Source organism: Tigriopus californicus, chromosome 5 (assembly GCF_007210705.1).
Source record: "Tigriopus californicus strain San Diego chromosome 5, Tcal_SD_v2.1, whole genome shotgun sequence".
Classification (NCBI taxonomy): Eukaryota; Metazoa; Arthropoda; class Copepoda; order Harpacticoida; family Harpacticidae; genus Tigriopus; species Tigriopus californicus.
The window spans coordinates 8,746,798-8,770,121 of NC_081444.1; the positions used below are offsets into that span (position 1 = coordinate 8,746,798).

The following is a 23,324-nucleotide window of genomic DNA, read 5'->3' on the forward strand; positions in this document are numbered from 1 at the left end:
AATTAGAAAAACACTACTCTTAGAACTTGAAATTAGGAACTTTTGCAATTGCTTAGCCATGGTATTACCCCCACTGTTGACATATTGTCATTTGTCACAAACGCCATACTTTGAATGAAGCTTTTCAAACCGAGCTCTCAAAATGAGCTCATGATTGTCATTGTAATTGTCTCTTTTAGATATATTTATCTAATTTGAACGCATGGCAAGCTTTCTTCAAGCTCTCTTGGATTTGTATCCGCATATTATCATGTGACATAAAAAGGACAATCAAAGAAAAATATACATACTACGGAACCCTGATTTAGGGATATGTGGAGGCAGAACTTAGGGCGGCTGTACACCAGGATGGAAAACCGAGATTGAATCCTGTTTGAAGGTTAAAGTAGGCATAGATATGGGGCAAGTTCGGCAAAAGACTTGAGTCCAGGAGAGGACTCCAGTCTTTCACTGTACTCAAGTCGAACAGAAAGATTCATGTTGCCAAAAACTCACCCCAGCACTAGTCCTACTTCCATCCTCAAACCGGATTCAATATCAGTTTTCTATCCTAGTGTAAAGCCGCCCTTAGACAAACGTCACCGACAACTTGAACTGTAATCTGATTGTAGTTTCTATAATACAAAGGCAAAAATTGCCATTTTTTGGCAGAGTTCTGTCACCATGCCATCCGTACATATTGTCTTGGCTCAATGACAAAATACTGTTTGCTTAATCAAAGCGCAAAATTGAATCAAATGACAATTGGATATATGTACGCATGGTTAATTAAGCACCATAGAGTGGCTCAAGCTGTTTGCTTTCCTCTCACTTCTCCATTACAAGCAAATGGTACACTGTCTACGTTCAGACAAATGGACTGTTGACACTTCCAACTCAATTGCATAGAGAAAACACCCACAGACCTATTCTCTTTCAATCAAATATAAAACTCAGTTAATTGAGTCTGAGTTTCAACTCAAGGAAGAATATCTTGCGGAATCCCAAACGGTCATTCAGGAACTCCTTGTCAAAATTCTGGATCAAGAATAAGTATGTGACAAAGGCACCAAGAATGTTGACATCTTATCTATCATTTGAGGCTGGATGCAACCTCATCTTGGACATGCTTTGATATCTCACAGTTCATTGTGGCATGTCAAAAAAGTCGGTAAAGTAATCCTTAAACGCTTTGATCATGTACAGGGTGGCCAGCTATAAAGACATTTTCACCTTTGCCATTAAAAAGCAATGAGGGAAAACATTCAAACCCAAATCTTACACACAAAAATTTCACACTAGCCATCTGAAACGTTCTCTCTCAGCGTTTTTTTCTCATTTGGCACTATCACAGAGACAGAAGCAAATATCCCGAGACCATAAAACAACCATTGGGAGAGATTTTTGCAAAGTGCCAACTGTGATCGAGTTTGAAGTAGTTTGGAGGCTCTGGTGGTCACAACCGAAGGCTATGGCCTTCATTGATGGCATCAGCCCTTCCTTTTTGGATGCGTGTCTGATCGTGTTTAAAGTATGAAATTGGAATTGCAATCGGCATTTATCCTTGAATATTAGATGATTCACTGTGTGCCGTCATTTTCGGCCACCCTGTATTTACTCGTACATTACACGTAGCCGAAAGACTGCCTTAGGATCAATTATTCGAGAATGCAGTAATTGGGGTGACAAGAATGATAGTACAAAGGGGATCATATTTTAGTTCTTCTAGGTCACGGTGGTTATATTTTCTGGTTAAGTGTTTGCTCAAATGCCAAGACATCTAGATATGTTTTTCTTTGTCAAAGAGACAAAAGGAACAACTTTTGTGAAATACACATGTTTAAAAGTAGCTCAGATAAGTGTGTTAAATCACTTAAAGTGCATTAAAATGCACCATTGTCAAAAACGTAGTCAATCAGTATTAAACATACTCTTAGTTATGCATTGACGTAAAGTTTCATAAGCTTCTATTCCGCAGATGCCTAGATATTACAACTTAAAGGTTGCGTTTTACGCCTTAAAAGATCGAAAAATGGCCTAATTATGTTTCCAGTTATGCCCAAGGAATATGATTGTGTTTTTCAATGACACGACAACAAATGATCTTTCGCCATTTTCTTGAAGATTTCTTTAAAAGCAAAAAGTAGCAAAAAATGTCGCTTAAAACTTACAAAATATGCAAAATTGCCTTTCATTTTACTTAAGTGCCAAAAGCTACAATATCCTATCGTGTTCCTAAAATATCTGAACGATACCTGTGACAGTTTAATTTTCCAAATTGTCACTTTTTGCAATAATTAATTTCTACGTACTAGCGATGTTTTTATTGAACGTTAATAGAATTTTGTCAAAATTCAAGATTAAGCTTCATTGAAGTTGCGATTGACAAGTATGGCATCAAAATTGTGAAATATTGACATTAAGTAAGTTTTAAGTTATATTGCAAACTATATTCGGGCTTTTCTACCTGCTTCAGAAAAGTGAAAAATTATCATTTATATTTTAGGCATAGAAAAAGCTTATTATATTTCTTGGCAATTGCTTTAAGCTATAACCGGAGCAATTTGCTGTCAAATTCGATGAAAATGCAATCTTTTAAAACGAGATATCTTATAGTTTGCTCCATGGATTTGAATAAAATTTTAGTTGGAAACGCACCTAAGGTTACTTCCAACATCTATTGATTACGTTTTTAAAAATGCTATCTCTTTGTAGGTTTTAATTGGATTAATATTCTAATCTGAGCTAGAATCCAAAATGATTTTTTACAAAAAATGTTCCTTTTTTTTCAATAACAACGAAAATCATTATTATAAGTCTTGGCATTTGCAAAAAATCTTTATCAGTATTGTGAGTAACACCGTGAGGTGCGATCGTACGAACTCTACTCGATCAATCCCGCGTAATACCCGAATGCGTGAATTGCCACCGAGGATATTCCCTGGACAATGAAATCCCATTTTCAAAAGGTGGATATTCACGTCCCTTGACATATGAAGCAAAGGCGAACGCATTCGTATTGCCATATCGAAACCTTTATTAACAGGGCTAGCAATAAAGCATAACAAAATCGTTGAAAACCCCTCAAAATGGTGAAAAATGTTGTTCTGAAACATTTCCCACATGGAGACATTTTGGCAATTTTTTGGGGTGGAGTTAGTTATTCATGTGTGTTTACGAGGATGTTCAAAGAAATTTGACCAGATTGAGGCAATGTTTTTGATTGTTGTAAGGATATTTCAAAGTTTTTCATTTTATTTTGGATGCTAGAGCTGTACCTCATCCTTCCTTGGAAGTCTACCATCTCAATGAGAATGTACAGTGTTAAAAAATGAAAGGATTTTGCAACTAACATGCAAAGTAAACTTCAGGAAAATGAATTTGAAGACGCCTACTTGAGCTAAAACTATCTTTAACCGTATGGGAAAAGGAGCGTTTTTAGCCATAAAGTAAACAAAAAATACTTTTCTTTTGATCTCCAGAGCCACTTTACCCTAGATGACCATTTTTAGACAAGCAGCTCAAAAAGTCATGTGAAGCGAAGGCAATTCAAGGAAAAATGTAGTGGGGCACCCAGATTTGGGGCATTTTGTAAATGGAGAATTTAGACAAACATCGGAGTCAACCTGAAACCTGGCATATACTGAACTGCCATTTATATCAATGTAGAAAATATGGAAGCAAACATGATTCTGATATTGAGCCAAATATTATCAGTACAGTGACAGAACAGCACCAAAGATAACATTTTTCATAACACAACTCTCTCTATGGTTGAAAATTAAATTCGACCACATTGCGAGTTGGCTGTCATAATTGTCTAAATTATTCCTTCATAAAATGCCAAAGATTTTTTAATATTCTTCATATTTTTTAAATATGCTTAATATTCAGGCCCAGGATTGATGTCATAGTGGTTGTAATTATCAACACTTCAGCAATTGGTTCATGTAATTGTGTACATTTTCATGTTGGAGTCTGAAATGAATTCACTTAGCTCTCTCTCTGAAAATTTTGATGATGATTAACTTGGGATTAGCATTGGGCGTTTGCCTCTGCCACACTGTACAATGCGTGCTCGTACAATGTGAACCCAGGAACTAACTGACCGGCATTTTCCCGGGGGCACAGAGGAAAGGAAGACTAGCAATCAAATAAACTCAGCTCCCTTTCCTATTCCCAAGTAATTGCACTGGAAATCAGACTTGTGTCAATCAACTTTGATTGTAATTAGTTATTTTCATAATCGTATTGTTTCAGATGCCCTTAAAAATTACAAATACACGTTTTTCAAATGCTATAGATTTCAATTACATTACAATCAGTTTCGCAAAGTAATGAAATTACATTAAATCAAATGTCAATCATAATCCTTTCGGAAATCGTTAGGATTTTCTTTTCCCATCATTCATTTCTGAAGACAAGTCTTGGACTGTATGTAATTGATAACAAGATTCAAAGTCCATTTGAGGGGAGTTAAATGTAGTTAAATCAATATCTGATTTGTGCATTGGCCAAAATGTGCTCTAACTATAAAAGGTAAGATGAAAGTGCAATCGTAATTTGAATTAAGAAAATCTCAATGACATCTGCAAATATGTAATCAATTGCAATTCCTATGAGTTAAAGTTTAGTTGATTGTAATAACAGGTATGTGAAAATGCAATCCAAAAAGAGCTTCAAGCGAATAACTTTGTCCATACCGATACAATTCAGTTAAGCTGAAACTGGTTAAGAGATGATTAGTTGTGTTGGTAGCCATGAGGGTAATTTCAGGGTCTGACGTACCATATTTGCCATGAAATAAAAACGTGATGTTTTTTTTGTGACAGCAGCATTTTACTTACATTGACATCTATGTATTGAATCGTCATTAAAGACATCCTAGTGCAGATGTTATTCTTTACTATTGTATGAAAATGCTATTGTAATTGTAAGTCCAACTACAATCACATCTCAAGTCTGTCCGCGAGCAAGAGTCGTCGAAAGCATTTTGAAGAAAGAATTTATGTTTTCGAGCCAACATTGAGAAGAACGTTCGCACATTTGAATCAGACGACCCGAATTTTGAGGCGCCAAGCTTGGCTGACGCGATCGCTTTCTTCTTTCACTCTGAGTTTGAAATCCACAAGTCCTGGACGTTCCTCGTGTCATCTCAGTCGCATGAAGAGTGTCTCTCAAAATGGTATCCACTGAGATCATCGAGGAGCATCAGTCCCAATTTCGTGGCCCAATCTGAAACTTGCAAGTCAGTGTCCCCTCTCTCCTGCACATCCATTGGACTACCATGCCACCCCCACTTAACATACCCAATGAGTCTTTCAAAGTGGACGAGACCTTCAGTTGTGCGCTTCGATCCGTCAAGGAGAGCTCGACCACGCCTCCTTCCTCGGGCCACTCCTCGCCAGCCTCATCTCCCCCCAGCGAATTCATTTCCAACGCCTTTGAGCGTCGACAGTGGAGCAGCGAGCTCCTCATCTGCCCAGAGTGCAAGTTCGTGAGTGAGAGTGCGGCTCGATTTGAGGCCCATTTCAAAGAGCCCCGTCACGTGTACTACTTCAGGAACATGGCCTATAAGGAGCCCAAGCGTCGTCAGATGTGGCTCAAGATTTGGTTCTCCACTTTAGAGGCCGCAGAGGAGACCAATTTGGAAGCATTTGAGGTCGACGAAAGCGAAGAAGACGCCTACGTGGTGGCTCAACAAAAGAAGACCACCACAAAAGGATCCTTAAAAAAACAAGATTCCATCGATTGTTTGTCGTACAGTATTGGAAAATACAAGTTTAAACAATAGCCTGCCTGCCTGCCTGCGAAAACAAGTGTACGTACTTCGGCTTAGAACTGGATAGCTTCAGACAAATAGCGCATGTGACGATTCAACGGCGTTCGAATGCTTTGGCACTAGATTTATGTAAAACGAACGAGGGCTAAAACCGACACAGCCAAACAGTTTTGTTAGTGGGAGTCCTCAAGATTCGAATGCCAAGCGAGCATTCTAGCCATGATTAGTTCGCAAATGCGAGTATATTACCGTACATAGCTCATCATTGCTTGACTGTTAAGACAAGGTTAAGGTGAACTACCATTTGATTTTTTATCATAATTGTCTTGGGTTCTTATCGATTAAACCCTAATCGCGGCTTTCTTTTTGAAATTGATTTCTCATGACTTAGAGGGGACCATTTTCAAGAAGCTATCACTTGGGGAAGAGTTATTGTGAATCCTTCTATTTTTCCTTGTTTTGTGATGGATTGATTTATTGAGTTCATAGTCAATTTTAGTAGCACATATACTTGATAAGCTTCTTTAGGTCAAATATAAGACCACACAAAAGGATCTTAAAGGAAGCTTTTAAAATCATCTTTTTAGTAATATTTCAGCCTCCTTTATTATGTTCAGATTTTAGACCAATGCGATTTTCTTCAACCGCTTTCTCAGTTTTTTATTGTAAGTTTCTTTACGCCCGTGCATTCTGAATGTGATATGTCATGTAATACACCCTTTTTTATTGCGCGGCCATGGCAATGATATAATTTTTGGTTACGTTTAAGCTCTAATAGAACAGGGCCAGAGCTCTGCAGTCGGTATGAAGATTTGAAATGGAATTCGTCAGCATAAACCTCTCAAGAACTAATCAATTCGAAATGTGTTCAAAGTTGCATGGGCAAAGGGCATAAGTAGGTGTCCAACTTGAATAGCATAAAATCAAATCCAGTGAGAACACATTCCAACGGTCTCCAGTAAAGCCGTGATAGACGGAGAGAAAAGAAAAGATATTCGTTTCACAAAGGTTACTCAAAAACATTCAGTTTCATAAATAGAACTTCAAAACTATATTGTATATGTAGCTTCAATTGTACAACAAATATTGTACAACATTGTTTAAAACTTTGATATATGAGTATATGACGATATGGAACAAAAAAAGAAAATAATCTCTATCACAGATCCATCTCATAAGCGGATTTTCCCCCTGTTGTGTCCGGAAATCCGTCGATTTATCTTGATAATACCCACATACTCCAATTAAATAGACCACTAAAACACCGCCATTCTTAGAACCGCAGACGATGCTTTCCGCCCGTAATCGTCGAGAATCAGGAATCCACCAGCCGACCCGCAAGTGGCGTTGTTGAGAGCCATAATTGTACTACTGTTTTGATTGGCAGAGATACGTAAAACTTCCTCCTTGACTTGACTATTGATTGTACTTTCGATGCGTGTGGCAGCAAAACGTGTTGGTGTGCTTAGTTAGAATTTGCCTTGAGGATTAGGTTTTCCGCCCTTGCCTTCCCAGGCGGAGGCCACCCGAGTGATGGGCGTAACCGGAGAGATGGAGTTCTCTTTCCCGATCGTTCCAGGACCAATGAGACTCAGGACCACGGGCAGGAACACCAAGCCATGGAACACACCGAACACCACCACCAAGAAGAAAATCTTGAAGAACGTTTGAAACACGTAGGATTGGGCCGTCATGAGCAGAGCAAAGGCCAAGAAGGTCGAAAAGCCTCCATTGAGGACCGCGGGTCCCATTTCCACCAAAGTTTCGTGGATTCGATCGTTGCGTGATCCCGAATTGACCATGAACGAGTGAGCAATGTGCGCGCTGTAATCCACCGACAATCCCATGGCAATGGTGAGAAGCACGGCGGCCACGGTGTCCACGCTTAGACCCCAGAGGTACATAAATCCACTCACATCCACCAGGACCATCACCACGGTTATGACGACAATGATGCTGGCCAAGAGGTCGCCAATGAGGATGAGCGTGGCAATGAACACGCACAAAAGAGCTAGACCAATGTTGCGCAAGAGCTCCTCGGAAATGATCTCCATGGTCACGTAGTTGGCGTAGAGAGCGGAATAGGCGAACACCCGAGCGTTGGCCCCAAATTTGTCGGACCACTTCTTGATGCTGTCCTCAAAAGCGTTGATTTTGTCAATATGCTCGTTTACGCCTTCGTATCTGAAATTGAATCCGTTCGTCTCTGACTTCCTATGCGTAAGCATATGTACAGTATGTAGCACAGCAGTACAAACATTCGAACGTCATTGGATTGGGATTTGTCATCAGTTTTAAGCAAAAAAAATCACCCTAATTTCACTAAAATGAGCTTCTTTAGGTACGTCTCCCAGGGAGCGCAATGGTCGAGTTTGAGTACTTATCAACCTTTTCCGATCCCCGGGATATTCTACAAGGAAAATGTATTACTTACGCCTTATGAGTAAACCCGAGCGTAATGATCTTGATGGGTGGGGCAGGGTCGGTGCAAACTAGTTCCCCCTTGAAAATAATGTTGTTTCGAAATGGTCGTCCACTGGTGTGAAGGAATTCAGTGAGGTAAGTTCTTAAAATGGCATTGTTCGTTGATGCAGGCTTATTGGCATCCATCCATTTCTTAAAAGCAAATGGAAAGGAATCCAATGCTCTTGTGGCAAACTGATTCAAGGATTCGTCTTCGCTGACTTGGGTCATCAATGCTTGGACCTCGTCTAAATTGTTTAAGATATTCTCACTATCTCCAATGAAAATGTTTCCAGAGATCCCACTATTTGGAAAATGTTCAGCCGAGGCCTCGATGAAGCCGCGCAAATAGGTGCCTTCATTGATGAAGTCCGTTGACTCGAAACTGGTTTCCAATTGAAAAACAAAGTACAACGATATCCCAAAGATGACCAAGGTCAAGATGAAAATCACAATTTTGGCCCATAACCGAATCAATGTATCAGCGAATTTTTTAAATCCGATAGTCATCAGTGACGTCTGACTGCATTTGTTTGGACTCCAATCGCTCTTCTTCCAGCAACAAATGAACCCATCTCGAACATCTTCCAAGCGCCTTTGGTCAAGCACGAACCAGCCCAAGAAGAAGGTGATCATGTAGCCGAACACGAAGAGGATTCCCATGGCTGCAAACAAGCAGAATGACATCAAGGCCGGGAGAACGGTTGTGCCACCGATACCAAAGGCCAACAGATCCGTGACGGACGTAATGGTGATGGCCACTCCGGCGTGACTCATGCACAGACCAAACCGTTGAGCCAAAGCCAACGCCAACTCTCCGTCCTTCAAATTATCAAAGCTCTGCACAATGACAAACATGTCATCGATGCCAATCCCCAAGAGCAAGAACGGCAAGATCGAATGGAGTCCCGTGTAGTCCAAGCCAACATAAGAGCAGAAACCATAAGCGGATCCAATGCCCATACCCACCGCCATGATGCCGGTTAACGAGAGAAGGGCCCGCTGTTCCACGGAGTTGAATTTACCCAACATGGCCATGACGTAAAGGATGACGATGAGATAGCCCAGAGCCAACATATTGACGTCCCCACCAATTGATCCACCCAAGACGTCGCCAAAACTGCGTGCGGCATTCACATAGGCAGTGACTCCGGCCAACGTGAAGTTGTTCCCAATTTCGATGAATCGCGTCTCAAAGTCCAAATCCGCTTGGGTCTCATTCTCAGCCAGAGCGTCTTCGTGTAGTCGTCCCACAAAGTTGAACTTGGTAGCGCGAGCGGCGGTGATTTGACCCGTTCCATCCTTCTCCAACCCACCCAGAAACTGCTCAATGCTCATCTTCTGGCCCGTGATCCCGCTGACCAGATTGGCTTGATCGTTGATCTTGGCCAATAAGCTGGCATCCGTGAGAGCATCAATCGAGGCTTGACTCGTCGCATCATACGAGCCGTTATTGGCCCATAGCTCCAAAATGCCGCCTTCAATGCACACTTGACAACCTCCTTGAGCAGAGGACTGACAGGACTGAGGCCAGGCGCCACCCCCAGTTCCACCCCCTGCTAATGCTCCACCTGAACAGGACAAAGAAGGCACCCTCATGCAAGCTCGTTCCCAAGCTCCATTGTTCACTTGCTGAATTTCGAGCCTCCATTTGAACATCTCCTGGATGGTTTTGGCTTGAAGAATGTTCTGGTCGGCCACAAAAATCGTGGAATGGAACCGCGGCCGAGGTGGAGAACTGGCCGCCACAAAGTCTCCGTTTTCTTTGAAATCCGAGTCTTGAGGCACCCAAAGCTCATTTCCGTTAGTGTTTTCCTCTAAAAGCATAATCCCGCTCGAGCAAATAGCGCATATCACAATGGAGCCAATGATGAAAGCCACCGGCCATCTGTTCCAAGAATGAAGATAAGAAGGAAAGCGCACTTGAAATGAAAAATGACCCTAACATTTGGCACTGAATTATTTTAGAAAATAGAGCACATATTCTGATTTTTGGGAAAGCTTTCAATTGTTAGCGCTTGAGTTGAGTAGAACTTTCAACGGATTCTTGCATTCGGTTCAATCATCAAGGATCTTCCATCGTACCTTGAAACTGCTTCACCATATTTCTGGAACCCCTTTTCCAGTCCTCCAATGAATATAGACTGAAATTTGGACCCAATGGATTTGCACGGGTTCGCACCCTTTTTCTTGGCCACTACCATCACGTGGAAATCAAAAAGAGGGACCAAATCCAACAAATCCAATGGCGGGACAAGTTAAGTTCAAGACAAGAAGTCCTAAGTCCTTGAAAGTCTGAGCGAGATTAGATCGAATTCCCAACTGAGATCGTTCCATAACAGCTCAACCTAACTAAATAGAGAACAATCGATGGCGACCTTTGAGTGCTTATGAAACATTCTAAGAGGGCCCTAACGAGGGCCATCCACAATTTCATACGTTCACATTGGCTCCGACCGAATGTAACTTTGAGCTTGTTTGCCGGGTCCGGCGGGGCTTTCAATGATTATTCAGGTATTCGAGGCCCAGAAAGTCTGGCCTGACGTTGGCCAAGGAAATCGGAAAGCTTCGAACTCTCTCCTTGGCCGTTCAATGGCGTTGACGTAAAACCAGCCTCTTGAGTGAATCCACGCAAGTTTTGACTCATGGCCCGTTGGTCGTCACGAGTTCATCGTGGCCGGTTTTACAACTGAGTTTTACGCAACGTTCTCAGCCAAACCGTATCCTAATCTTGTCGGGTCTTTGGGAAAGAAATCATCCCATAGAGTATGCCTCTACCGTATAGGGGCGGGCACCTCCAATCCAGAAAATGAACAAGCAGCCAAGACCAGCTTAGCCAAGGAGTGCCCTTCATCTGGCCATCTGGCCATCTGGCTGTCTGGCTAATGTTTTCAATGGTCATGCATGGCAATTCCCCAAGGAACGAGTACTTCATGTGAATGTCAAATCTCCTAGCAACGGTCCAGTCAATTGTCCTCATCGGTGTCTTCAGCTTACTTCAATTAGGCCTTAAGTGGAAGTATAGGAGGACGTTGGACAGGAACTGACATTAAGAAGACCCCGACGCCCTTAAGTGTCCGGACTCATTTTTAGATTGAAAAACAGACCACCGGACAGTTGTTGTAAGGCATTTTTTACGATCCTCTACAAGAGTACTCTAGGGGAAACGAGAATAGGCAGACCAACGTGAAAGATTTCGTTCTTTGTTCTGCTTCATGATTTCGTTGAGAAGACCTCGGGGAACAGCATTGATGTTTGACAGATTTCCCGTCGGATGAAGATGATGTTGGAGGAATGTCATACATGTATTAATGTGTTTCGGTCAAACTTAGCAGACATTTTGAGTCCAAGTATTGATGTACTATTTAAACAAACTCTCCAGCTGAACAACCTTGACGAGTCCAGCGGAGTTGCCTTTATGAAATGACTAAAGTAGGTGCCAGTTCACGCTTTCCTTAGCAGCTCTTGTGGATCTTCCGAATTCTCAACTGAGTGTGCTTTTTTCATCTGTGGTGCTAGGGTAGAAGGGGTGAGCGTCACCCGGCCCGTGAATCCGGCCATCATATGATCCATTTCCCAATTCCGACGTCAGATTGGTTCTCCAATGCAATACTTTACTATGCTATAAGTACATACTCAGTGGAAAGCTCACACGCATTCCCATTGCTCAAATTCTCAATCTTGCTCTTCCTTGCAGCAATATTTCTAAAATTAAGATTTTAAAAAAGAGGCTTTCTTGGATAGAGACATTCTTGTTGTATGAACCTTACAAGGTGCTAAGTAAAGCCATTAACTGGGGAAGCACTGTGATGAAATCAAATGAAGATTTAAAATGAAAAATGCTCTCTTTCTTGCGTTAGTTTATTTTTCTTCTTTGATAGCGCTCTGCTATGATTTCCAAAGCTATTGTCCTCGTTCGAAAGTTACTTTCATTCTCATTCAAGTTCCAAGAGGCTTGTTTGTACAATAACATCCCGTTTTGTAGAAAAGAGAGTCCACCCAATCCTTGTAAGCATGCATGGCATGTATGTCCCTTGTCACCTTTCAATTTGGTGTGTACTTGAGCTCAGATAACACAATCCGGAGTTTGACCTTGCGTTTGTACTTGTTAGATACTAGATAGCATTGATGGAATTGCCTTCCCCTGCCTTATTCTTCTGTACATGTACCGCACACTGTAAGTAAGTAAATAAGTAAGCAAGTAAACGGTGCAGGCATACGAGACATCATGCCTCGTACTTCTCAAACTTTGGACTTTGTGAATGGCCCCAGTGACATCATGACCTTTCTACTTGTCGTTTGACTTGAGCATTGTCCTATTCAAGTAGCTCTGTCATCAAAACTGTGGGAACACTTCAGATCTGATCGGCACAGTCTAGCTACGGTTTTTGTTTGAGTGTACTCAATTTATATGCATAAAAATGAACAGCCCCATTTCCCCAATGAGCATGTAAAAAACCCGAGTGAAGGGAATTTCAATGAACCGAAGCTGAGAGCATTTCGGTTGAAAATTGGTTGCATATGCCAAAAATTACTAAAGAATGCTAACCACATGCACAAACAGGCAGAGATCCAACCTGATGCGGACCTGACACTGTCCATTAGAAATGAATTGGACGATGTGATGGGCGAGTGGCCGACTGGCCCAGCAAGACAACCCGAGTCAACCCTTCGACTCTAACAGCCACCAATGAAAATAGAAATGTATACCTTGAATTACTCTAGCCTTTTTTAATACAAATCTAACGAAGAAAAGCGCGCTTAACCAAGGTTAGCTGGAGATGACTTTTGTTTTCTTTTATCTGATTTATAGTCATGATTGAACTTAGTGAAAGGCTTTAGCCAATTGAAAACAATGGATTTACAAATCTTAGCAATTGGACATGCTCGTTTCCAATAATTTTAACCCCTAGTTCCAATCATATCAGAAAATAATTTTTTCAAGTTATGAACGTTGCGACGTAATTGGATACCGCATATATTTTTTGCCTTCTAGTGCTAGAGTGCGAATATATACGTAGGGTGCCCCAAAATACATAGCCCGTTCCAAAATGTGTTAAGATTCAAAAACTCTCCAAAGGTACTTCAAATGAGGTATTTACCAATCTCACTCAAACATATGTTCATGCCCACTTACGGGGAAGACTGATTTGTGAACCAAATACATATTTAGCTATTAATTTCTGACTGAATTCTCCAAGCAAGTCCAAAATACGCAAAGGATATTTACAAAGTTGCAACAATTACACAAGATAAATGAGGTCCTGAAGGACAATCCCTGATCTGTCCGGCTTCAGGATTGTCTGAAGAGCCAAGGGGGGCAAAACCAAAAATAGTTACGAAAAGAAGACAATCTACCAAAAATCCGTTTCACCGATAGTCCTCATTTGGTCAGCAAGATGGTATACTAACGGTTCATAGACGTAGTTTCAGCGAAATTATTTTGTTGTGGCAGTCTCCGAGCAACCAACATGGCCTAAATTGACTTCACCCAAACAAAGGAAAGATGCATTTTTGCAGATTGGATTGGTCACGAAAAAAGAGGCAATTAACTATTAGAAATTGGTGGGATTGGTGGAAAGATAAAAGTCCCATAACCTTTTTGTTCCAACCAATGTTCAGAAGCACATGCTTGAACTAAGACCTCTTTGAATGTTTCTCCCCGATTCTTGGTAGCACCGAATTCACAAAAGATCCTAGTTTGGGTAGTAAAATGGACCCGTCCAGACCACCTTTTCTCTCTTCAAAAATGAATGAAAGCATAATAGTATGTGTCCTATAACCCAAGAACTTCTATAACCTGAAAGAGGCACTTCCAGTTGTTACAAGAGAATTGGTGAATAGTCTAGTATTGACAAAGAAACAATTGTCCAAGGATATCAGAGCAAGAGGCTCTGTTGTTAAAGCTTGCTTTAATGTCATGCTTCCAGATTTTTTTTATTTTTATATCAAAGCATTACGTAAATCATTTTCAAAACAATAATGTTCAAAGTATTTTGAAAGGTTTCCCGCTGAAATAGAATGGCTAGGGTGCATAGATAAACTCACTCCAGATTTAAATGTAATCAAAAGTGTGCGGTCCATCCATGGAACTACCAAAGCCTTTAATTGCCACTTCAGAGCACGTAGGGAAACTAATGGTTTGGAGAAAATGAGGAAAGTCCAGATAATTTGTTTCTAGGAATGCCTGAGACGATCAATGGTGGGATCTTATTTCAAGGGAGTAGTAGTCAATCGAGAAACAAAGATACACTTTTGAGCTATTTTGTCATAGTCGTAAGGACCAGAAAAAAAAGTTTCGGGACACCTTATAGGCGTCTCTTTTGGAACCACCTGTGGGGCAGTTTTGTAGCGCCTCTAGGTATAAAAAGTATGAAACGGATGTTACCCTCATTTGAGATTTGGATCATATCGTTCATTTTTTTGAAATTTCCATCATATCCCATTGATTTTTCATGTGTTTCACATTTTCTCGGTCTTTGATAAGTAGACAACTCTGATCCATTCCTTCAAGAAGCACAAAATGTTGCCAAAAAATAATCCATAGAAGATTTGAGACATTGGTCTGCTTCTTGACTACGTTTCAACGGACTTATTCTCCGTTTCGAGCTCAATCTGAAATGATTGAACGATATTCTGACTGTTTCAAGAGATCCCAAACAATCGTGGAACCCAATTTGTGACCGGTTATTGGCGTAAACCCGGAAGATCCCAGGTCCAAGCTCATATTTTCAGTCTGCAAGAAATCGTTTTCGCTACGTTGTTGAATTGTGTATACAAGTGAAACTTTTCAACACATAAGCATTGCGAGATTGATCGCCGCCATGTTATGCAATGTTATGCATGCTTGAGACCGAGCGAGACAATCGGCCACAGACGCCATTTTCCGTGCATACATGCACTCAGCCATTCACCCTCTGTCAATGCGTAGGATGTACGAGTAGATAATACGAGATAGTTCTGTACATACGTATTTGACCCATAAGACGATTGACAGCCAACAAACCGACTTATTCTGGAACATCAGCATTCAGTATTGTCTCCTCGAGCTTTGCCTCCTTCACTTCAGGATGAAGCTTTCTTTCCTCCTGACATGTTCGTAGTAGTTCAGACCGAAAGAGGATAGATCCATGGATATGAAGACGTCATCATCACGGAAGAAACAAACATGGACAAAGTTAGCATCACGATCGCCAGATTGAGTACCCAAAATTGATACTGTCCAAAAGGTCATTGGGTTTTTTCTTGAGATGAAGGGTGAAATCAATACTAATTGAAAAGGCTGCTTTTGGGTTTTTGCTTGGGAAAATACTATCTTATATAGAGCTTGAGCTCCGCATCGCATGCATTGTTCTGCCGGAAGTGTCCTACATAGTCAGAATACACTGGGACATTGAAAAGGAATGACTACATTCATGCATACACAGAGTGAAGGCAACGAACGATCTGTCATACCCTGAACCCTCCCCTCATTCATTTGTTTCACAGAGAGTTTCTGTCCCTTTGATTCTGACACTTCGACGCACTACGCAAAAAATAAAAACAAATCATTAGTAAGTAGTCCGTTGCCCCCGCCCTCCTCTGAAAGAGGGAAGAAGTCTCAAACCATCACTATCATGAATTGAGAAGAAGAAAAAAATGAGTCCACCTCCCCCATTCAATGATCAATGATGGGAGACTGATAGTTGATCATGTGAATATATTAGCCAGATGCCGAGTTGTTGCTTGAGACATATCCCACTAGATCCCTGAGATTAGCGGCGTTCTATCAAGCTCCAATTCATTGGTCAATCTGACATGAACGAGAATTAGAAGCACACAAGAGTAGATTTTATTTTTCGACTAGTTTGCTGATGAGACCACTTATCTTATGTTACAGAGTTTAGCCGTACATCAAAGCAAATTTTCATGTACTCAGCAATGAGTAAAAACAGGCTTGAATTCGGACTCGTTAAGTGCAATCAAGTGACATCACAAATATGCAGTATAACATGCTATGCACAATCGCCATTAAACATTGTGTCTGGTTCAATAATCAGACATTACCATGCGTGATATGTTGCCTTTTTTGAGTTGTGCAATGTAAGGAAATATGCCAGATGAAGAAACTTCTTTTCGCTTTCTGAATTTCATTCCCCCAAAAATTTCCTTGTCTCAAGTGACAATTTTCGGCCATAATTTGCAACATTTGCGACTGAGAGTCTGACCTGCGGACACATGCATTCCTCACCAAAATTGGCTTGTAATTCAAAAGATATTTTTCTCCCGTTAGTTCCGAGAGCATTGGCTAGCTTTGTAGTAGGGACAAAAATAGGGATGGGGGAAAATTGCAATCACATAGAATTTCTCATTTTGAATGCAAGTTTTGACTTAAACGTATATTTTGACCCCTGCCAACTTGTATCATGCTTTGACAAAACCTAGTTGAAGTTATTGGCTTATTTGCACAAAATATATTCTGATTATGAGTAAGGGAAAGACACACAATACATTGAACTGGATTTTTGATTGAATTTTGTTGATCAACTAACCTAACCATAAAGTTAACAGCTGGAAAAAGATACATCTGGCGTGTTTGTCTCCACTTTCACAATACCGTTTTTTACCCTTGATCTCAGATTTTTTACAAAAAAAGAAAATGTCCATGCCTCTGTCTTTAGGGCTTCTGACAAACGTTCTTTAACATCAAGTGATCGTAAGATTTTGAATCAAAATCTGTTGAGGAAAACACCTTGCATATTTCCCCATCTCTAGCCATAAAGGATGTAATCATACCTCTGTCGCTGTTGTGACCGACTGTGCAAAAGAGAAGAGAAGGAAGGAAGGGGTTAGACATGCGAAAAAAGCGATTCCTTGGGCACGTAAATGGAAGTGAAAATGGGACCAATTCCAGCGGTGGCCAAGAGGAACAGACAGAGGCGAACAACAAATGTGACATCCAGTGTGTCAGAAAGAGCATTGATATGGTCGTAAAATGACACTTTGCACACTGAAGGGCATGGTTAATAGCGCCAAGAATATTTTTGCATTTCAGATTCGATTTTCTCTCCTAATCTGTCACGTTACCGATGCGTTATTTACGAAACACATTTCCACACACGATCCATCAAGGAGCGGGCAAAAACGGCGATTCGTGAGAGGAAAAATTGTGAAAGGTTAGCCAGCTCGATTTGATATGCTCTTGGGAAGTTACTTTGTCCTCACATTGCCTGATTTATTATTGAATTTTGGAGCCAAAATTACAACATCTCAAGCAAAACTAAATCGAGAGAGAAGAACATGAACTACAGGGTTGATCCGTTTTAAATGTTTATCTTAAAAAGGTATCTGGACTTCCAGTAAGGGGGGGATTGGTATTGAATACTGTATGTAGAGACTCATCTGTCTTATAATGGTTTGTAGTAGATGTCATCATGTTAGGTAGGAAGCACCCAAAAGTAATAAGACGACTTGTGATCAAGCGTAAAATGAGGCAACACCATCATCAAGCATCAAGATCAAAGTAAACACGAAAACGGGGAAGGCGTAGGCCAATCGAGGAAACATCTTCTTGTCGCCTTAAAGGTCAAGAATGTTAACTACCTTCTTCTGTGAAATGGCCTTCTTGAGCTCGAGTTCCTGTTCCTTGTCGTCGTTCGTTCCTCTTCTTCTTCTTCTTCTTCTTCTTCTTCTTCTTTGTAGCCGGACAACTTGTGCTACGGACTGCAGTCCTCGGAAAAGAATACTTGCTAGTTGGTTGCATAGCTGCAAGGATCGGGCAATTCGGTCCGAACGAAGGCATGCACTTTGGGGAGTTTGTACGTTTGTCAGTTCAAAGATGAAGAATCTGACGTATGAGATTCCTACTACAAAGAACGCCACATCTCAAATGGGCTAAAGTCCAAATTTTGACGATTAACTTGTGCGGACGTATGAACCCTGCCTGGTTGCGCAAAAATGTGACGAGTCTGTGAACTTTAGTTTTTCAACATGATTTCAAGCAGGCTATCATCATCCTACTTATTCTTCAAGCACGAGTGATTGCGTCAGTAGTGCAAATCGAGCACAACGGGGAAAAGAGGATGAAAATGCCCAAATTCATCTTCACATGAATGAACCAAACATGAAACGAGGTCCAGGTTAGAACGGCAAAACGGGCCCAATCCCTCTTGCCCCTTCTCCCTCATGTGTATTGTCGTACTTACCCTACTTGTGTCAGAATATCATTGAAATGGACAGGAACACCGTTCCTTGCCTAGGATATACCATGGTTCTTAGAAGAGACCCACGAAATTGGCCCTTGCCGTGAACTGACGTAGTAATTTGCTTCTCCAAAAGAGTTGTCGCTTTTAAGAAACTAATCAGATCGATTTAGTTTCATAATGCAGGGGGTAACCTTCTCACCACGGATATTAATTTGCCTAATTTCAAAACCACATTACTTGTGTCTTACTTATAATGATGGAACTTCAGAGCCAGATCTTTTATAAGGACATGAGTCTTCCTGAAAAACAAAAGAAATAATTTGAAAATGAATTAGTACTTTCAAAAGTATTCAGTTTTTTTTTAATTAGTTTGATTCAAATTTACAATTCCTCAGTTCCTGCTCTTGTAATGCTAGTTTTCTGGATTCTGTCATAACAATAACAGAGCTGCTAGGTGGTGCTGGCCTAGATGTAGTCACTTTATAATCCAGCAGGTTTGCTTCACTGGCTTCAAAAGCTTGACTCGATCCATCCGTACTTGCTTGAATCCCTACCGATGAAATACTCTTCCCTTCAAACCTTACTTGATTGAAAATTAACACTCGGAAGTTTTGACGCTTTTACTCATTCCATTTCTTTTTTTTTGGTGGAAAAGGATCAACATGATATTTCTCCCGCTAAAACCAACAAAATCATTTTTTCCCCTCAAAAGGCAAAAAAGTGGGAAAAATTAATTTCAATTAGAAATTTTCTCTCAACCTTTGTACTTACATTTTCCTACGTGCAAGCTAATGGAGAGATTTCATTTGTTTCTGAATATTCAATGTGAACGCATTAGGTTGCGGGACTGTGCGAACTAACACTCGAGTAAAATTCTGGGGCAAAAAGTAGTACGAGTATGTACGTAGATATCGATAAAGAACTAGCTTAACCTCAAAACATTGCGAATTTACACGAAAACACAGTACTGACAGGTGATGTAAACCAGCACACGGAAACTGAGCTCCCTAGATAAATTAGGGTGCTGCAATATCGCAAGGTAACCTATATCATCTTGGATCAAAGCCTGAACAGTTTATAAAACAAAATTTGGTAACTGAGATTGTACACATTTATCCCAAAGAAGGTAAAAAAACAACCTATTATTTTTTTGCCAAAATGTGGGACACATGAGCACAAAACATGGCGATAGATTCCCTACATTCCAGGATTTGTTTCATACCCCCAGACGTACGAGTCACAACTATTGTGAGTATAACTTTGATTGGTGTTTTTCTGCAAGAGGGCCCAACGGAAATCGGAGTGAGCATTTAATTTTGAACGCTCTTGTCCGCCGCTGTAGAAAAGTATCAAAAAGAGTCTAAAAATTAAAAACTTTAAGACTGCACAACAGAACTTTGAAACTTATATTGCAATTCAAAGCATATCTTATTGATGATGCTATAAGTAGAATAAGTGATCAAAACCTTTAACAAAAACCTTTTACATATCAGGAAAGGCATTTCTTCAGTCCTTTCTCTTACTTCAAATTTCGCATAAGAAACAGGCACCAATATCTTCCAACATAAGGGTAGCAAAAAGTTTGAATAACACTTCAACACAAAGTTCATGAATGTTCTTGAAAATGTCCAGTATCAGACACCTTTCGTACCTTCTCTTTTGTAGTCGCTCCCAATAAGAGAGGTCTCTCATTCCATTAACGTTCCTAGTGAAACATCTTTGAGCCTGTTCGATTTTTGAGATATCTGGAACACCTGGAAAAAGCAACTTAACACCATCACTCAAATGTGCTTAAAAATTCAAAAAGTTTGCTTTACTTGTATTGCTATGAAGACTTAGTTTTATGATTTAAGTTTTAAGACTAATTGCTTCAGCGGCTACTTTTAAACAATTTGTATTGTTTTTTGACACGTTGGACTTATTTTTAAACAGTTTTGGACCATTGCAATTCAAAACCTCTGCCTATATCCCCAAATAACTCACTCTGATACTAATAGCTGCTACTAAATAGTCAACGTGCCCATCTTTTATAATTAGACTTAGGCAGCTTTCATTTTGCTTTTGTCCAAATGTACGTTCATCGAATCTTGCTTGGCCCATTCGATTACTACCGCTGACAGTTTCATACTAGCTCTACGAGTACTCAAAGTCAAGTGTTCAAGTTCCAGAGACGCCAAACAGTCAACAAAATAACTCAACCACGTTGACATGGATAGAATGTGACGTTCGGTTCTTATTTCCAAAAGCTGGAACCGCTCAAAATTGACAACAGTATTGCTTGATTTTTTGATTGTTACTAACTCGTATTCGCTGTACGACTAACTTCAAAGAGTATCTGAGAGGGGAAAGGGGACCAAATTTCTATCCTTTTTATTGAAATAATCAAGACTATCTATCGGATTTACCTCTCACATCTTGTGATCAGCGGGCGTATATTCTTATTGGTATTTTTAATAACTCTTCTCTCAAAATCAAAGGATAGAAAAATGTAGGCGTCTTTGAGGAGCTTTTTCTTGAAGAAATGAAAATCCACCATGATCTTAGAGGATACTTTGAGCTCGAAGTTCATTTGAATGACACTGAATAAGGAGGAATTGCTCTATCAAAACGGATATGTCTTTTTGCTTTTGGGTTCCCATAATGCACATGGCGCCATCAATGCATTTCAGCTTAAGTAGTCTCAATACCTGGCTGTAAAATGTAACTGCTGCCTTACAAAATGTTCTTCGTCTATTTGTCGAATTTGTAATTCCTCGATTTCGTGAGCGTCTCTAAACTTCGTCTGTCCCAGTTCGAGCTTCAAAGAATGGTAGGAAACAAGGCCCGTTGAATTTCACCCTAACAATACCTGCCACTTTTGATTGCATTTTGTTGCAAATCTTTAGCCAAAACATAAATGGGTACAAAAGATAGAGGATCAGTTAAAAATTTGCACATAGCGAGTGGTTTGATCTGTAAAGAATTTCTTGGACTCAAACAACAAACACAGAAACGTTGGGTAAGAGGCAGAAGAATCTGAAAAATAACTTCAACTTCAGATCGAATGGGCTAAACATCAGTCAATATCCATGAAAAAGAGTCCAACGATGTTTTTCTCCAAAAACGGACCTCTACGTACTTTAGGCAAATGCTAAAGCATGGGGATTTTAAATAAAATAGTGAGTTGAAACTACTATTTCCAGGTGCTTGTCACACAACTGACAAACCAATCGCATAGCTTGATCAAACTATAGTTCAAAAAGTGCTTTTGGCAGAAGCCTATACGAGTGTCTACACTCTCTTAGTTGAGAACTCCAGTGTTCGAGCAGAAATGTCCAAGGTGTTTAGATCTCAATGTCATCTTGTGTTATGTGTTCGATAAAGTCAAAAGACAATGGCCGGAAATACTAAAAGCAACAGAGCTCTCTCAAGTCTTTATGCACATTCGTAGGCTGTCGTTGATGAGTTTATTCGATGACTTACTACAATCAAGGCAAAAAACAACAGCTAATAAATGGAAGGATGGACGGATGAACCAAACAAAGCGATGCATGTGACATAAAATCGACTACGTGGACCTTCAAACTCCTGATCCCGTGTAAACACAGCATCACTGCGCTGTAGCAGCTTTCAGGCTCTCCCCTCGAATCGAAGTTCAGAGCTCTTGTGCTTACATAACCAGAGATTGAGGCATTTGGAGATGCCTCTTTCGCCTACAATAATTAGCAACAGATTGTACCACCTGCGGCCAAAAAGCACATACTAATGACCAGATTCAAGACAATTCACCGAAATGTTTCTACGAGCCTTAGGGGCTCTTCGTGTTCATCAGAAAAGAAAGCCAAGGACTCCAAGGCCATGCAAATGTTCTGTACATAAGCGAATTCAAGTTCTTGGTAGACGAGCATTGTGTTTGAGAGAACCCACTGAATTGAAAAGGTCAATAAATAACAAGATGTTTGAACGCCACAATCCCCCCTCTGAGATGTGATCGAACCTAACTTGAAAGAGAAAGCATGGGCTGGAACATTTGATCACTCCGTCAACCCAACTGGATCTCTCCAAAAGGTTTGAAAATAATATCAGAAGCGTAGTGCTGGGGCGAGTCCGGACTCGACTCCGAGTGCACTCGAGCCTTTTATTTGAATTTGGAGAATTTGACATGTCCAAGAGGAAAAAAGTAATTTTGCCATTCATTGGTCTGGCTAATATTTTCTACTCCAAAAGTTACAAAGTTCATCTGTATCGTCTACGTATGTCTAAAAGTGCGCAAAACAATTAACAGAACTCTACGGTGTAATTACTTCGTACATTGATGACATGCTTTGTCATATTCAGGGCTAAATGCAACAACAATCAACATATCTTTAAAAGAAATCACCTTCATGTTACAATTTTATTAAATAGCCCGAAAATGAAGACTCAGTGAAAGAAAAACTTGACATTTGATACGTTTTCGCACTTTCCTGAGCACATTTTCACTTGTTTCCCATTTTCTAGATTTTCCATTAACTAAAGTCTCCAAAAGTGCCAAATTTGCCAATAAATATAAAACCCCCAGATTTGATTTATCCAACAATCTATCTTTTTGGTTTGGAAACCCTAGAGCAGATACATGAAGTATCATAAGCATTGGTATACTATTGGTAAGCTTACACCAAATTAAACAAAAAAAACAAACAAGCAAAGCTTATAATTGTGATGAGCTTAAACATTAAAATAATGTAAAAAAGATCAAATGTGAAGAATACCTACACTATTTGGACAAGCAGATTATCCGCCAGTACCGTGATGAGATTTTGTTTCCACAATTGCATATCTAGGTGTTGTTTCACGATCACGGAGAGGTGCAGAAAAACTTGATCCTTGGTGAAGCATGGAGAGAACTTGTTGCAACTTGCTTGCACTAAACTAATAGCAGAGTTCGTTCGCCTTTG

General features: G+C 40.3%; 2 protein-coding genes across 2 annotated transcripts; one reads left to right on the forward strand and one right to left on the reverse strand.

Annotated features, from left to right (window-relative positions):
• Window positions 1–4,942: 4,942 nt before the first annotated feature.
• Window positions 4,943–5,786, forward strand: LOC131880332 (uncharacterized). Its single transcript, XM_059226935.1, has one exon. The coding sequence runs from the start codon at window positions 5,267–5,269 to the stop codon at window positions 5,771–5,773; it is 507 nt and encodes a 168-aa protein (XP_059082918.1). The 5' UTR covers window positions 4,943–5,266; the 3' UTR covers window positions 5,774–5,786.
• Window positions 5,787–6,797: 1,011 nt separating this feature from the next.
• LOC131881045 (NPC intracellular cholesterol transporter 1-like) lies at window positions 6,798–10,581 on the reverse strand. Its single transcript, XM_059227802.1, has 3 exons — window positions 10,310–10,581; window positions 8,196–10,112; window positions 6,798–7,945 (listed from the first exon to the last, which is right to left on the reverse strand). Exons 1-3 carry the CDS (start codon window positions 10,426–10,428, stop codon window positions 7,231–7,233), a joined length of 2,751 nt encoding a protein of 916 aa, XP_059083785.1. The 5' UTR covers window positions 10,429–10,581; the 3' UTR covers window positions 6,798–7,230.
• Between the last annotated feature and the right edge of the window lie 12,743 nt (window positions 10,582–23,324).